Here is a 16,177-nt window from a genome sequence, read left to right as displayed (position 1 = left end):
ACACTTTCCTAATGAAAATGCAATTTTAGTTTGAGACGGGTGTAATCCAAGGGGTATGAAGTTAGATTTTTTTGTTGTTTTGTTTTTGTTTTACACAGCTCATCTCTATTGTTTACAGCTGCATTACCATTATTTGATTATTTGCATCCGTGAGTTTCTATCTTCTAATCTGTAAAATGAGGGGTGGGGGCGGAGGATGATAGCTCAGGTTTAGCTATGTGAAACTTTCAGGTTAGTATTTAGCAATATGGCTTGAGGGTAATAGATATTAATAATTATTTAATACTTTTAGATATTTTAATTAAAACTAGTAAGTTATTTAAAGGAAACCATTATACAAATGAAACATAATAGAAATCTGTGCAATCTAATTTTTTAATGCTGTACCTTTTTCTTGTATAGCACACTAATTTGAGAGCACATAAATAGAGACCCATACTTGAAAATTAGGTTTGCAAATGTGTCTTTGCTGCTTAGTGGTCATTAAAATATGTATTGGCTTTGAAAATTACTAGTTGATGAATTTAGCTACATTTTCTATTTATAATATTTGGCTGTGAAGGTAATGAAGAATACAGATACTTGTTTTGGAGGTGTTTTGTTTGGAAGGTGAGGTGGGGGCATGTGGCAACTGGACTATTTTGGCAAGCTAGCTGGTGAGACTAATCTAATAAAATATGAGAAGAGAAAGATAACCTAAGCATTTAAGTCTTTGAAAGGATGTGCTCTTAGATCTACTTACCATTGTACAGAAGAACTGGGCATTAATAGGTAGTCAGTAGGTTGATTATTTGTTATAGGAATAAGAGGAATGAGAGGATGCATGCACAAGTATACATAATATGTATTTTAAGTATTTCAAGCTGAAGGCTTCTATTTCCTAGATGTGAGGTTTTTTGGTAATCTTCCTTGAAGCTTTATTGACCACATTCCCACTTTTATTTTCTTATTTCTTTATTTTATTCTTTAAATTTTTTAAAATCGATCTTTTATTTTATTTATTTTTAAATCTTTATTGTTGAATATAGAATGTATTACAGATGTTCCTCATTTTTCCCCCCATTGACCCTCTCCTCCCCATTCCTGCCCCCCTCCCGCCTTTTCCCACGCTATTGTCTGTGTCCATTGGTTATGCATATAAGTTCTTTGGTTTATTTCTTCCCACCCCCCAAACCCTTTCCCTTTGAGGTTTGTCAGTCTACCAATGAATTTGTACTTCTTAATCTCTTCACCTTTTTCACTCATTCCCCCAAACCCCCTCCCATCTGGCAACCAACAAAATGTTCTCTGTATCTATGAGAATGTTTCTGTTCTGCCTGTTCATTTTGTTTGTAGATTCCATTGTTGATAGGTACGTAAATCGATCTTTTAGAGAGAGATGAAGGGTGAGAGAGATAGAAACATCAGTTAGAGAGAGAAGCTTCAACCTTGATCAACTGCCTCCTGCACTCCCGTACTGAGGATCAAGCCCACAACCTGGGCTGGGAATCGAACCAGCAACCTCTTGGTGCATAGGTTTATGCTCAACCACTGAGCCACACCAGCTGGGCACATTACCACTTTTTAAAAAAATTCCCCTTTAAATACCAGTTATGGAATTCTTTCTACCCATTCTCTTCACCGTCACCATCTTCCTGTAAGTACAAAACTGGTCACTCTCTAGTGGCACTGTGTTTGCCCCCCCCCCCCCCCCCCCCCCATTGATGGAAACATTTGTTACCTTAGGCTGCTTGCTTCATTGTTCTCTCTTTGGAACCAGTGCAAGATGAGAACCTCCAACCCCCTAGATGTGTTATTTTTAGAGAACAGATTATATACCATAATTTTTTGGGAAGTAAACATAAGCCTTGCAATGAACATGTGAGTAAACTACTTAGGTATATATTTTGTGGGGAATTTACTGGCCTTGTTATTCTGAAGATAGTTTTTTAATTATTGTCCTGATTTGTCATTGTTGTGTGAAATTTTCTGAGCGTGGGTTCCTTGTGAAAAACTTTTGTAGTAGAAAATGGTAGAATTCTACTCGTTTTTTTTGTGTGTGTGTGTGTACATTTTGGACTGTGGTTTTTCTGCTCTTTTTTGTCATTCTGATCCCATGTGTTTCCTATCTTATAGAAAGGCCTAAAGTTTTTCTGGTGTGCAGATGGTATACTTTGATTATCATTCCTGTTATGGATTTATTCATTAAAAATATTTTTTTTCCTGTCATTTCAGATGAATTTGAAGCAGGAAAAAAAAGACTTTATAAACCTTTTTTTTTTGTTTTTTAAGCCTTGCTTGTTGCTAATGTATGAAGGGTTTAAGAAAATTTCTGTCACTTGATTTAGTCATTTGGCTTCTAGGAACTTATCATAAAAAGTAATTGGTTAGAGGATTGTGGGGAAAATGGAGGCTCATTGTGCTTGGCCTATTGTAGGGTGGATTCCTCTGGAGGGACTTTAGCATGCAAGATGTTTAGTAAGGAATACTGTTAGGATCAACACCTATGGATGGTGGGGGATGGAACCATGATTAGACAGAGGGAGAAGTTAAGCTGATAGCCTTGGCCTACTCTTTCAGGAGCTCTGGAACTAGAATAGCCCTTCATAGCTGTCCCAAGTTGGCAAGATGACTAGGCCTTTATATTCCATCCATTCGATAATGGATGTGGGCCTGCCTGGGAAGGAGTGTGACTTCCAGCAAGGAAGCTCTCTGTAGCTAAGGCAGTTCACTGCTAGAGTCTGTGTCTGCATGTAGGACTCTCAATAGTCTTTCCTTCAAGTGGGATTTGAGTGGTTCTTCACAGTGTCTATCATATTAACCCCAGAGCTAATTTATTAATCTCAGGTGAACGAAACAGCTGATGGAGCTGCCTTAAGCCATGGAGATGGTGTAGTGATTTCTTTTTTTTTTTTTGGGTTGGAGAACAACCTTAGAGACAAAACCCTGGGCTGAAAGGCAAGCATATATATTCTTGTAAATATATGTGATGGAGCCTAGGTGCAGATTAATAGAATTATATGTAAAGATTTGTAAATATGTGTGGCACATTATATGAAAGGGTAGTCACTAAGTTAAATTAGTTGCTTAGGAAATTAAGTAGCAAATTACCTCGAAGTATGTAGCAAAATCATAAAAAACATAGAAATCATAAGGTAAGAGACTAGGTGGATGGATAGTGGGAGTTTCAGAAGTAAATGTACTTGAAGGCGATATAATAATTAATCATTGCTTATACTAGTGTGAAGAACTTTAAAAAATATTTTCTTCATGGTTGTAGTGAGCTAGAAGCTTCCCCTGAAATTCCAGCCAATGATAGATTTTCCTTCCTTTCCTCCTTCCTTCAAGTCTTTTGTAGCATTATCTGTCACTCAAAATAGGTTTTCATTGTTTTAGTTCCTCAAATTACAAATGGCTAGGACAAGTTGCATTCCAAGAGTTGTTAATAGAAGTCTTAAGTCAGAGTTGGTGAGCTTTCTCTTTTTTGTCTTTCTTGGGTAGAATGACAATACTCCATCTTAGGATATATATATTATAAAAACAGGAAGTACGTATTTTTCAATAATTTTGAGTTTTGTTTCTCCAAAAATTGTCAATATTTTTTATTCTTTTTTTTTTTAAGTTCTCACCTGAGGATATTTTTCCATTTTTGTTCAGATAGAGTGGGAGGGAGAGAGAAAGAGAGGGAGAGAGAGAGACACAGAGACACATCGAGTGGTTGCCTCCTGCATGACCCCATCCAGTGCTGGGGACGAACTGCAACCGAGGTATGTGCCCTTGACTGGAATCGTACCCATGACTCATTGGTCTCTGGGCCGACGCTGTAACCACTGAGCCAAACCAGCCAGGACAAATATTTTTTATTCTTGCATGGTTCATTTATTTCTTTATTGTTATGGCTGTTGGAAGTAAAGGTTTTGATTCTTTTTAGAATCTTCTCTTTGTTTAAAGCTTCTTTCAGGTAGAGAGTCATTTGGAATTAGTTTGCATAGTATATATGTTTGCTATACAATAGAGATTTACTTTTCCAATAAAAATGAAATAAAAATCCAGAATATAGACATATACTATCATAGACTGTCATAGACATGACATATAATATCCATAGAATGAATATTATGTATCTCTGAAAGCTGATACAGTTAAAGTGATTGTTCATGTGTTTTCATTGTGTTCACAGTTATTGTACCCTATTTCTCCATATAACTTCATAAATGTATTTTATGTTTAAAAAAAAAATCACTGATGCCTTCATGCCCTTTCATCACAATTTGGTGATCACCAATTTTCTTCCATCTACTCATGGCCTAGAATTAGAAATACAATTGAGAAATAACCCAAGTAAGCACAATAGTGACCATAACCCAGGTTGTCAGAAGCATGTGTCCAGGCAACAAGCAAAATTTATCGTAGCTTCAAGAACTAGAGAGCTGGTGGGAGAACACACTGAAGGAACACAAAGAAGATACCTACTTGGCGTCTCTTGTAGTAAGCCAAATGTGAGATACAAAGACCTTGAATATATTATTTTAATAATGACAGAGAAGTAGTAAATCTGAGATTTCAGTAGATGCATTAGTTTGACATGAAGACCTCAGTGAAGATACTGACATAGGAGTAAACTTTTCCAACTTCTGTTTGCTTATCTCTCTAATCGGAAATCTTTTCAAACCTGTGGAGAGACAGGAACAAAGGTCTGTTGTGGTAGATGCTGTCCAGAGGGTTTTCAAATGTTAATATGTATTAACATTCATCTATCTATCTATATGAAGATGTGTTTTAGGCATAGATTTGAAAAGGTAGAAAGGTAGTTAGAGAGCTAGACACATCAGTCATTTATATACAGTGAAACTGATTTCCTAGTGGGATGAACAAAGGACCTCTTGAGCCAATAAAGAACTTGGGGATAACAAAGTGAAAGTTAGATGATGTAGGGACGTAGAGAACCCAGTTAGACATATGCTACAATCATTATGAAACAGGTTTTAAGCTTTATAAGGATGCCCAAACAAATGGTTTTCAGTATTATCTATTGAAGACTTTATAAAAATCTAGAGTAGACTAGGAATTTTTTCTGTGGCTAGGTAACTGACATAAAGATTAGAAATACAGTCTGTGATTTTGTTAAAAGGATTTTAGTTGAGACTCTGGTGATGAGTACTTGTATCGTCTTTAGGGTTTTAATAATTTATTTGGACTAGGAAACAAAATATGTTAGGATCTTACATAAAATAGGGTGCTAGGCCTAATGGGTAAACTGTAATTGTTTGGAAATGTGTAAATGAGTGGAAAAGTAAAAAATGCTCATGGAAAAAATGTCTCTTTTACAAATCTGTTCTTGAAATTTGGAGCATTTACTTTTGTGACTTTGAATTTGAGGGTTCATACTTATTTCTTACTTCACCATGTTTCTTCCAACTAATAATCACATAGGTTTCTTCTTTTTTTAAAAAAAATTATTTTTATTAATTTGTTTTTGTTACAGATGTTTCTCCCCCACCCCCATTGACATCCTCCTCCCCATTTTCCCCGCCCATCTCCAGCTTTGTTGTCTATATCTATTGGTTATGCATACATGCATATAAGTTCTGTGGTTTATCTCTCCCCTACCACCCCGTCTTCTGGGGATTGTCAGTCTGTACCCCACTTCCACGTCTCTGGGACTATCCTATTCACCAGACTGTTATGTTCATTATATTCCACAAATAAATGAGATCATATGATACTTGTCTTTCTCTGTTTGGCTTGTTTCGCTTAGGATAATACTTTCCAGGTCCCTCCATGTCGTCTCAAAGGATAAGAGATCTTTCTTTCTTACAGCTGCATAGTACTCCATTGTGTATATGTACCACTGCTTTTTTATCCATTCGTCTACTGATGGACACTTGGGCTGTTTCCAGATCTTAGATATTGTAAATAGTGCTGCTACAAACATGGGGGCACATATATTCTTTCTAATTGGTGTTTCCGGCTTCTTAGGGTATATTCCTAGAAGTGGGATCACTGGGTCAAATGGAAGTTCAATTTAGAATTTTTTGAGGTAACACCATACTGTTTTCCATAGTGGCTGCACCAGTCTGCATTGTACACCCACCAGCAGTGTACTAGAGTCCCCTTTTCTTCACACCCTCACCAACACTTGTTGTTTGATGATTTGTTGATGGCGGCCATTCTGACAGGTGTGAGGTGATACCTCATTGTTGTTTTAATTTGCGTCTCTCTGATGATTAGTCATGTTGAGCATTTCTTCATATGTCTGTTAGCCATTTGTATGTCCTTTCTGGAGAGGTGTCTATTTATCTCCTCTGCCCATTTTTTAATTGGGTTCTTTGTCTTCCTTTTGTTGAGTTGTATGAGCACTCTATATATATTGGAAATTAACCGCTTATCTGATATATCATTGGCAGTTATGCTCTCCCATACAGTGGGTAGCCTTTCTGTTTTGATGATTGTATCTTTCACTGTGCAGAAGCTTTTGAGTTTGATGTAGTCCCATGTGTTCATTTTTCCCTTTGCTTCTCTTGCCTTAAGTGTTGTATGGTTTCTTCTTACTTTGGAGGACATACACTATCTCTTTAAGGGCTCCTCTAATTCTAAAATGGGAATTTTATGATGTGCAACATATTATTTCAGGTTTTTGGATACATAACCTTCAAATTTATTGAAATTTTGTAACGTCGTCCAAAGGGTGGTCTAGGTTTGAGTATGGCACTGCACAAAAATTGTTTGGGACCTTGGCCTGTACTGGTTAGGATGTTTTCGTTTTGTTTTATTTATTTATATATATATATATATATATATATATATAATTTTTTTTTTGTTAGAGAGAAAGGAAGGGAGAGAGAGATAGAAACATCAGTGTGAGTGAGAATCATCCATTGGCTGCCTCCTGCACACCTCCCACCAGAGATGGAGCCCACAATCCTGCCTGTTCCCTGAACTGGAATTGATCCGGGACCTCTCAGTCCATGGGACCATGCTCAATCCACTAAGCCACACTGAACAGGCTGGTTAGGATGTTTTTAGGCACAAATAGCAAGGACCTCATTCTAGCCTAAACAATAAGGTTTATTGCCTCATAAGTTCATAGATGAGTTGTGTGGTAGGAATAGGTCGAAGTCTAGAAGTACCCAGGTACTTTGTTTCCTCTACTATCTTCTTTGGGCTTCAACCTAAGTATAGTTCCCTTTGCAGTGGCAGTTGGTGATACACGCTTCCTTTTTCACATCCAGCAGTAGAGAGAGAACACCTATTCCATAACTGATTTATATACATCATTGGTGATTAAAAAAAATTGCAAAATAAGTTTTTAAATTATGGTTGATGTACAATATAATGATAGTTTTAGGTGTAAAACCCAGTGCTTAGACATTTATATAACTTATGAAGTGATACCCTGATAAATCTACTACCCATCTGACACCATACATAATTTTACTGTATTATTAACTATATTCCCTATGCTGTACTTTAGTTGTAGTACTTCCATTTAGCTTGATTTCAGGCGGTTTTGAATGATGATTGTTCTGTAGTTTAGTTGTAATTTTGATGTGGTTGTGGGAGGACGCAATACTGCGTTTATCTACATCGCCATCTTGACCGGAGTCCCTATGCTGTACTTTAAATCCCCACCAATATTTATTCTGCAACTACTAATTTGTACTTCTTAACCCCTTCACCTTTTACACCCATCCCTCCTCTCCCCCTCCCATCTGGCAACCATCAAAATATTCTCTGTATCTGAATCTATTTCTGTTTCTCTTGTTTGTTTATTTTATGTATTCCACACATGAGTGAAATCGTATGGCATGTCTTTTGCTGTCTGACATATATTACTTAGCACAATATTCTCTGTGTCCATTCAAGTTGTTGCAAGTGGCACAATTTTATTCTTTTTTTTTTATGGCTGAGTATATTCCATTGTACGTATGTACTATTTCTTTATTCATTCATCTATTGGTAGACTTTTAGTTTGCTTTCATATCATAGCTATTATAAATACTGCTGCAGTTAACATGTGGACAGATATGTCTTTTCAACTTATTGTTTTGGATTTCTTCAGATAAATACCCAGAATTGGAATTGTTCGGGTCTTTTTTGTCTCTTGTTATAGCCTTTGTTTTAAAGTCCATTTTGTTTGGTATAACTATTGCTACTTAAGCTTTTTTTTTTTTCTTTCCATTTCCGTAAAATACCTTTTTCCATCCCTTTAAGTCTGTGTTTCTTTCAATCTGAAGTGAGTCTCTTGTAGACAGCATATATAAGGGTTTTGGTTTGTTATCCCTTCAGTTACCGTATGTCTTTTGATTAGAACATTTAATCCATTTGCATTTAAAAGTAATTATTGATAGGTAAGTATTTATTGCCATTTAATTACTTGTGTGTATGTGTTTATTTTATTTAATTTTTTTCCTTCTTCTTAAAGAAGACCCTTTAATATTTCTTGTAATACTGGTTTGGTGATGATGAACTCCTTTAGCTTTTTCATGTCTGGGAAGCTCTTTACCTATCCTTCAATTGTAAATGGTAGCTTAGCTGGGTAGAGGTTGTAGGTCCTTGCTTTTCATCACTTTGACTAATTCATGCCAATCTTTCTGGCTTGCAAAGTTTCTCATGAGAAAGCAGCTGACAGTCTTATGGGAGCTTCCTTGTGGTTAACTACTTTTTTCTTGCTGCTTTAATTTTGATGTGTCTTGGTGTGGGCCTATTTGGTTTCATCTTGTTTGGGACTCTCTGCTCTTCCTAGACTTGTATGTCTGTTTCTTTTACCAGGTTAGGGTGTTTTCTGTCATTTTTTTCAAATAAGTTTTCAGTTCCAATTCTCTCTTTTCTCCTTCTGGCACCCCCATAATGCAACTGTTGGTATGCTTGAAGTTGTTCCAGTGGCTCCTTACACTATCATCATATTTTTGGATTTATTTATTTTTTTGCTGTTCTGATTAGATGTTTCCTGCTTCCTTATCTTTCAAATCTCTACTTATCCTTTGCTTCATCAACTCTGTTGTTGATTCCCTGTAATGTGGTCTTCATTTCAGTTATTGTAGTCTTTATTTCTAACTGGTTCTTTTTTGTTTGTTTGTTTTCCATCGCCATATTTGTTTCCTATCTCTGTGTTAAAGTTATCACTAAGTTCATCTATTCTTCCCCTAAGTTCCTTGAATGTTCTTATAACCAGTGTTTTGAACTCTACATCTGGTAGATTGCTTGTCTATATTTTGTTTAGTTCTTTTTTGGAGTTTTGTTCTTTCATCTGGGGTATCTTTCTTTGTTTCATCCTTTTGTTTGCTTCCCTGTGTTTGTTTCTATGTATTAGGTAGAGTTGCTACCTCTCCAGTCTTGGTAGAGTGGCCTTATATAGTAGGTGTCCTGGAGGGACCAGTGGTGCAGTGTCCTCAGTCACCTGAGCTGGCATGTCAGGTGCACACACATACACATACCTGTGCAATCTCCTTTTGCACTTGAGCCTTGATTGCTGTTGGCATGTGAATGGGAGGGATTTACTACCAGGCTGATCAGCTGTGAGGACTGTCCACAACTACAGTGGAAGAGCTGCTGTGCATTGACCTACCCCACAGAGCAAAACTCGCTTCAGTGCTTGATGAGTCTGCCCCTTAAGAGTGTAGCTTGTGGAGGTGTTTAGATGATGCTTCAGCATGATCTGAAGCTATCCATTGGGTGCACTGGTTCTGAAGCCTCCCAGGAGGTGCTTGCCAAGGCCAGCCACCTCAAGTGCCTTGCCTGGGACTACTTGGCATGTGCTACAAAGCAATATGCAGATCACTTCTGTTTCTGCTGGGCTTGGAGGTGCTCAGGAGAGTCTAAGCTGTGAGCCATGACTGGCTGCTACTAGTGCTGGTTCTGGAGCCACTTTAGTAAGAGGTATGGAGCATGCTGAGACCAGATGCTGCTTGTTAGAGGTTTGTGAAACTTTGAGAGATTATAGGAAGGTCTGCAACATGAGCCAGGATGGGCTGTTTGTATGGAAAATCCACTGGGAAGGGCTTGGGTGAACCTGAATGTTGGATGGGATGGAGTCTCTGGGAATCACCAGGGCAGGGCAAACCAGGTTGATGGAGACTTAGATATGGGGCCCACCAGCCAACAGAGGAACAATGGCCTCTGTCAGTACTCTGGGAGAAAGCTGCCCCGTCAGTCCTTGCCTTGAAGCCAGACAATTGAGTTCCTTTCTAGATGTCCATGGGTCTGTGGTGCCTTTCAAGCTGCTGTCCCAGAGCTAGAGCTCAGAGTGAGTGAGTCTGAGTAAGTTTGTCTGCAAACCCTTTAAGAGTAAAACCTGGGACTCCAGAAGCCCTCTGTCTCACTCAGCCACAATCCCCACTGGTCTTCACAGCCAGATGTTCTGGGAACTTCTTTTCCTGGCACTGGAATCCTGGCCTGGGGGCCCTGGTATGGTACTGGGACCCCTCGCTACACAAGGGGACCATTGCTGCTTCGATATTGCTCCTGATGTTTTTGATTGCCACAGATTGGTGTGGGACCAGTGTGTTCCGTGTCTCTGCCCCTTCTACCAGTCTGCATAGCTTTGTCTTGTCAATGTAAGAAACATTTAAGCCTGTGAAGAATTTTTGTGAGTTTATTTGAAGTAAAACTGTTGACAGTTGGCAGGAAGCAAAATCTCAACGGATTGAGATAACATTCTGGAGAATGGCAATTTTGTACAATATTATATGTTTTACAATTAAAAGAGAAGACGTAAATGGGAACTTCATGGGTCTTAGATTAGTTAGGCAGGAAAAAGCAAAGCGAGGAAACTTCTGGGGTTGGATAAAAAGTAAAATGATAGACATATTTCTTTTACATAGGTATAGAATAGTTAACAGTTAACAATTCAATAATTAATTGAGTAATAATGAGGGGATTTGTGACCACCTCAGTGTGGTGCCTATGTTTTTGAGGGGTCTGGAAAAAGGAAAATTGTTTTGACATTCCAAAGATAGATTATTGTAGATGTAAAAAGACAATAGACAAACTTGGTTAAGGTAAAAGTGACCTTTGTCAGGAAGATACCCTGAGCCTAGGATGTGACTACCCATTATAAACTGCTTTTAGTTAAAAAGTTTTTATTTTAGACCGTTCTTTGTGGTTAATTTAGTTTTTTGAGTTTGTAAGACTGCCATGCAGGCCTCCCCTGAGCTTGTCAGGTTTAGTATGTGGCCTCTGTTTGTCCACATGTCCCCCTTCTGGTCATAAATTAAAGGATGTATTGATGACTAACCATTTAGTTGAATAATAAGGTCCCATGGTGCTAGGAAGGCTTATTTTTAGGAAGTCTCAGAGTTAGCATTTGTCTTGCTGGACAGGGTGGACCATTGGGGATGGAGCAAGATCATACCCTTAGATGGCAATCAGGTGAAATTATTATTATTATTTGAAATTTAAAAGGCAGGTGCCCTGGCTGGTTTGGCTCAGCAGTTAGAGTTTGGCAAAGAGTTGCGGGTTCGATTCCGGTTAAGGGCAGTACCTCAGTTGTGGTTCGTCCCCAGCCCTGGTCGGGGTCATGCAGGAGGCAACCAGTCGACATGTCTCTCACATTGCCGCCCTGCCCCCCCCCCCCCCCACACACACACACACACACTCTCCTTCTGAAAATAAATGGAAAAATACCCTCGGGTGAGGACTAAAAAAAAAAAAAATTAAAAAGGCAGGTGAGTGGGTTAGATTCTATATGTCCTTGTGAAAAAATATTTTGGATTATTTCTAATTTTTGAGTTATAATTATTTGAGTCCTTTTGTTGTTTGTCTTAAGTTTTGTTTTTCTGTATTTAGTATAACACTTACATACCAGACACAAAAGTAACAGTATTAAACCAGTAACACTGATTAGGAATAGAAAATGTCTAATGCTAGACAAGGAAAGGTCTGAGGGGAATAAGTATTCCAGCCAGTCAAAAAATCCTTCATATGTATTATTATAATTTTTTATTAAGTTAATTATATGTTTTCCTATTTTATTTACTGTCACTTGTACTTTATGTGATAAGTTTGGCCAGATGAATTAAGACTTTTTGTTATTATTTAGAAGTTGTTTTTGTTTTTTTTTATTGATTTTAGAGAGAAGAAGGGAGAGGGAGAGAGAGATAGAAACATGGATGAGAGAGAACATCGATGGGCTGCCTCCTACATGTCCCCCACTGGGGATTGGGCCCCCAACCTGGGCATGTGCCCTGACTGCTCAACCATTGAGCCACACAGGCCGGGCTTATTTAGAAGTTTTAGTCTTTCTTTTGGTCATTTAGTTTCCATAAAAATGACTTTATAGGGAGGATTAAGTTTAATTTTTTAATTTATTGGATTTTTAGTATTATTATAACTTTTATTGACCTCAGACAAAGTTATTTTGTACATAATTGTATTATATTTTAGTAGTATTTAATGTAAACTTGGTGTTATCACAGTAAAAATTATTTAGTATAACACAATGATTTTCTTATTCTTCCCAACAAAAATGCTTCTTTTCCATATATCATATATTGTTATTTGTTAGGATAGATATAATAGGCCAGAATTGGATAATTTCAATATTCCATATAGAATTGGGGCATAACCATTCACCTTTTTGATTTTTAAAATTAGATAGATAGGTTTTCGTTGTTTATTATTTTTAATTATGGCCCGTTTATTTTCCTTCTATGGGAAGTATTCTAGTATTATTAAAGATGGTCACTATGTCAGCCAGTTGAATTACTGAGAATTTAAGTTCAGGATTTAACTCCGGTGTCTGGTCTTTTAAGACACAATGTTATAGATTGTACTTTTTATTCAAGATTTTCCAAAATCCAGGGGAACCATATGAATTTTATAAGTGTCTGGCCTGGGCTTCTGCATTCACTATAGTTGGCCATTTTTTCATAGCTACTTTGGATTCCATTTGCATTAGCATATGCAATAGGCTCTGTAGAGGAAGGATATAGACATGTTCCCAGTGTTGGGATTGTGTATGAGTTTTTATAGTCTGTTGACTCTGTTTTATTTATTGAGCTATGGCTTTATTGTCTTTCCATGCTGTTTTCAATTAATTAATTTATTTTGAAATAACATTACCTTTATATGACCTATTTTAGATAGAGTCTTTTTCTAATGAATGACCTTTTTCATTAGCTATAAGTTTAGCTTGTCTTAGAATACTAAGGCCTGCTCCTATTCCTCCAAGTATTTTCCTTTTATTTTTTTTAGAGGGTCAGTGTTGTTGGACCTATCAGGAATGTTGTTGCCATTGGGTAGCTATGGCTTGGGAACAGTTGGGGTATACTGAATAAACCCCAAAATGTTGTTTTCCATGCTGTAGTTAAATGGGTAAAGGTAGCCCCCAAATAAGCTAGAGTTTGAGTATTCCATAGGGCTTTCCATAAGTGACCAGGACACAAGGAGGGTGGGATAGTTACAGACATATCTACCCACCTACTAATTTCAATAATTTTTAAATGGGGAGTGATTGATTTTTTTTTCCTTCTGGTTTCATGGACATTCAGTCACAAGAGCATGGGTGGTGAGTCTGAGGACAAGATATATTTTGACAGATAGGACAGGCTGTTGCAAGCTCTTTTCCATTATATTTAAGTATTTAAAAAATTTTTTAGTATCCTTATTTACATATAATTTCATTAGAATTATCAAGGAGGTGTTTTTGGAGGTATTTGCCCAAGTTGGGTCCTTTATAATAGATATATTCAGAAAAAAATGTATGAAAGTCTGTATTGATAGTAGGAGAAGACCAATGTGTAGTCAATAAAGTATTAACTTCCTTATCATAACTGATAATCAGAATATAATTTTCTAGTAGAAGGGAAAGATTAGCAGATACTCAAGTTAAATTTTTTATATCTAATAAGGGAGAGGCTCTGGAGAGACAGATTTGTTTCCACTAAGAAACTATAAAAACAGGATAATAATATATAAATTATTTTATCTATATTCAGTTAATAACAGATGATATAAGAACAAGGTTTGAGTAGTATTAATTTGTGAGCATACAGGCTTTGTTGACATCTTGGATAGCTGTCTGCCTTCATGGTTGGCAGTTCCTCATCCTTGAAAATTCTTTCATCACCTTTGTAGACAGAGGTGGTTGTCAGAGATGGGAGTAGATGTCCATTTGCAGTCAGGTGCCTTTTTAAAATGAGAAATGTGAATCCGTGAATTAATTCCTTTTGAGTTTTGCTGCATATGGGGTAGTTAATAATATCTGGTAAGTTCCCCTCCAGTGTCGTTGAATATAGTCTTTTATTTGAGATCTGTTCCAATAGACCAAATCTTTTGGTTATAATCTATGATTTTTGAAATCTTAGTCTCCTGGGAGCGTACTGTGAAATGAATTGGTTATTAGTTTATTAATTTTTAAAAGCTGGTTAATAAGCCCTCTACAATAATGTAAAATGTCTTCTTTGAGCAAAATTGGTTTATGTCTCTTTATGCATAGGGTGGCCAATGAGTGTTTTATAGAGAAATTTTATGTTTACCAAAAGGAGTAGATCTCAGGTTGAGGAGTACTGCAGGGAGAGCTCTTGTCTAGGGGATATTAAAGGCTTCTGAAATTTTGACTTGTTGAATTTTTATTGTACCATTGGTATGTTTCAACAGTCTAGAAGACTGGAGGTGATAGGCGCAATGAACATGTAGTATAGGCCAAATGTTACAGATGGATTTTATTATTTGCCCAGTGAAATGAGTCTCTTGGTCACTATATAACTCAGAGGGAATTCCCCAATTGGGAATTATTTTTTCTAAGAACAATTTATCAACCATTAAGGCTGTTGCTGTCCTGCAAGGGAATGCCTCAACTCAGTGAGAAAACATATAAATCATAACTAATGTATATTTGTATACCTGAAATAGTGGCATTGGATAAAATCCAATTGCTATACCTTAAATGGACCTAAAGGAAGTGGACAATGTCCTTGGGATTCATGGAGTGGCTTTCCTGGGTTATATTTTGGACAGACAGAACATTTACTATATATACTGTGTGAGCCACGGTTTTCAGAAATACTGTTTATTCCATTAAACCATCTTTTCAGACCACAATGCGTTAGTTCAAGTACATGTTGATGTACAGGGAGTGGTGCCCCTATAGGTAAACTAGGTTTCTGATTGGATCCAAGCTATATCTGTCTGTCTGGGTCAAAGGTTCCCACTTTTTATTGTCATATTTTCTTTTCTTTTTCCATAGCTGACTGTTGAAATTGGAAAAGATAATCTTTTATTGATTTAATAGAAAGCAAAGAACATTCTTGGGTCTGAACAACTTGACTAATCAATGCTGCCTGTTTAGCTGTAGCATTAGCAAAATGATTTTCTTTTGTTTTTATGGTGATAGGTTTAGAATGTCCTGGGATTTTAATAATTGCCAATTGTTTTGGTTGTTCCGTATAGCATCTAAAAATTCCATAACTAGTTTTTTATTTTTTATGGGCTGCCCAGAGGAAGTTAGGAAGCCTCATTGCTTCTATAACATTCCAGAGTTATGAGGTACACCAAATTCATAGTGACTATTAGTATAAATATTGGCTATTTAATCTTTGGCCAGTTGACAAGCCTGGGTTAGAGTAATTAGTTCAGCTTGCTGGGCAGACCTTATTTCAGGTAGATAAGAACTTTTAATTATGTTCACCATGGAAGTTATTGTCTATCCAGCGAGGTAATGTCCCTGTTCATCTTTAGATAAAATCCATCTGCAAACCAAATGAAGTTAGCATTATTAATGGGAGTTTCCTGTAAATTATTGCTAGGAACAAGAAGGTAGTCAGTAAGCAAAATACTGTTGTGGGTGTCTTCATCCTGCAAAAAAGGTAACAAAGTTGTAGGATTAATGTGATTATACCAAGTTAAAGTAATGTGAAGTGCAGAGAGCAGGAGTATTTCCTAAGAAGGCAATCAGCTGACAGAGAAGTATTGAGTGTGATGCGAGTTCAGCAAAGATTCAGCAGACTGAACAACATAAATAGTTAAAGGAGAACCCATACCTATTTCTTTTGTCTGTTTATATAACATGGCTATAGCAGAGATCACCCTCATACCGGGAGTGAGCCCTTTTGCTACTGAGTCTAGGTGTTGATTATAATATTTTATAGGTCTATGATGATCTTCATGTTTCTGAGTTAGAACTCCTAAAGCATTTCCCTTACTTTTATGTGTGAAAGGAGGAAGGGAAGTTTATAATTTGGATATCCCAGAGCAGGAG

At 37.0% G+C, this 16,177-nt stretch overlaps 1 protein-coding gene across 18 annotated transcripts in view; it reads left to right on the top strand.

The window, feature by feature from the left end:
* Positions 1 to 16,177, top strand: part of KDM6A (lysine demethylase 6A) — a 270,740-nt gene that overhangs the window by 91,047 nt on the left and 163,516 nt on the right. For 11 of the 18 annotated variants that reach the window (XM_036270298.1, XM_036270290.1, XM_036270293.1 and 8 more), the window contains one exon: positions 99 to 149. The exons of the other annotated variants lie outside the window; for them this stretch is intronic. In XM_036270298.1, the coding sequence (XP_036126191.1) occupies positions 99 to 149 (51 nt within the window). The remainder of the gene's footprint in view (positions 1 to 98; positions 150 to 16,177) is intronic. 18 annotated transcript variants of the gene reach the window in all.

This window comes from Molossus molossus, unplaced genomic scaffold, assembly GCF_014108415.1.
Source record: "Molossus molossus isolate mMolMol1 unplaced genomic scaffold, mMolMol1.p scaffold_m16_p_2, whole genome shotgun sequence".
NCBI lineage: Eukaryota > Metazoa > Chordata > Mammalia > Chiroptera > Molossidae > Molossus > Molossus molossus.
The sequence above is the reverse complement of the archived record's forward strand: the minus strand, read 5'-3'. Positions and strand labels throughout refer to the sequence as shown.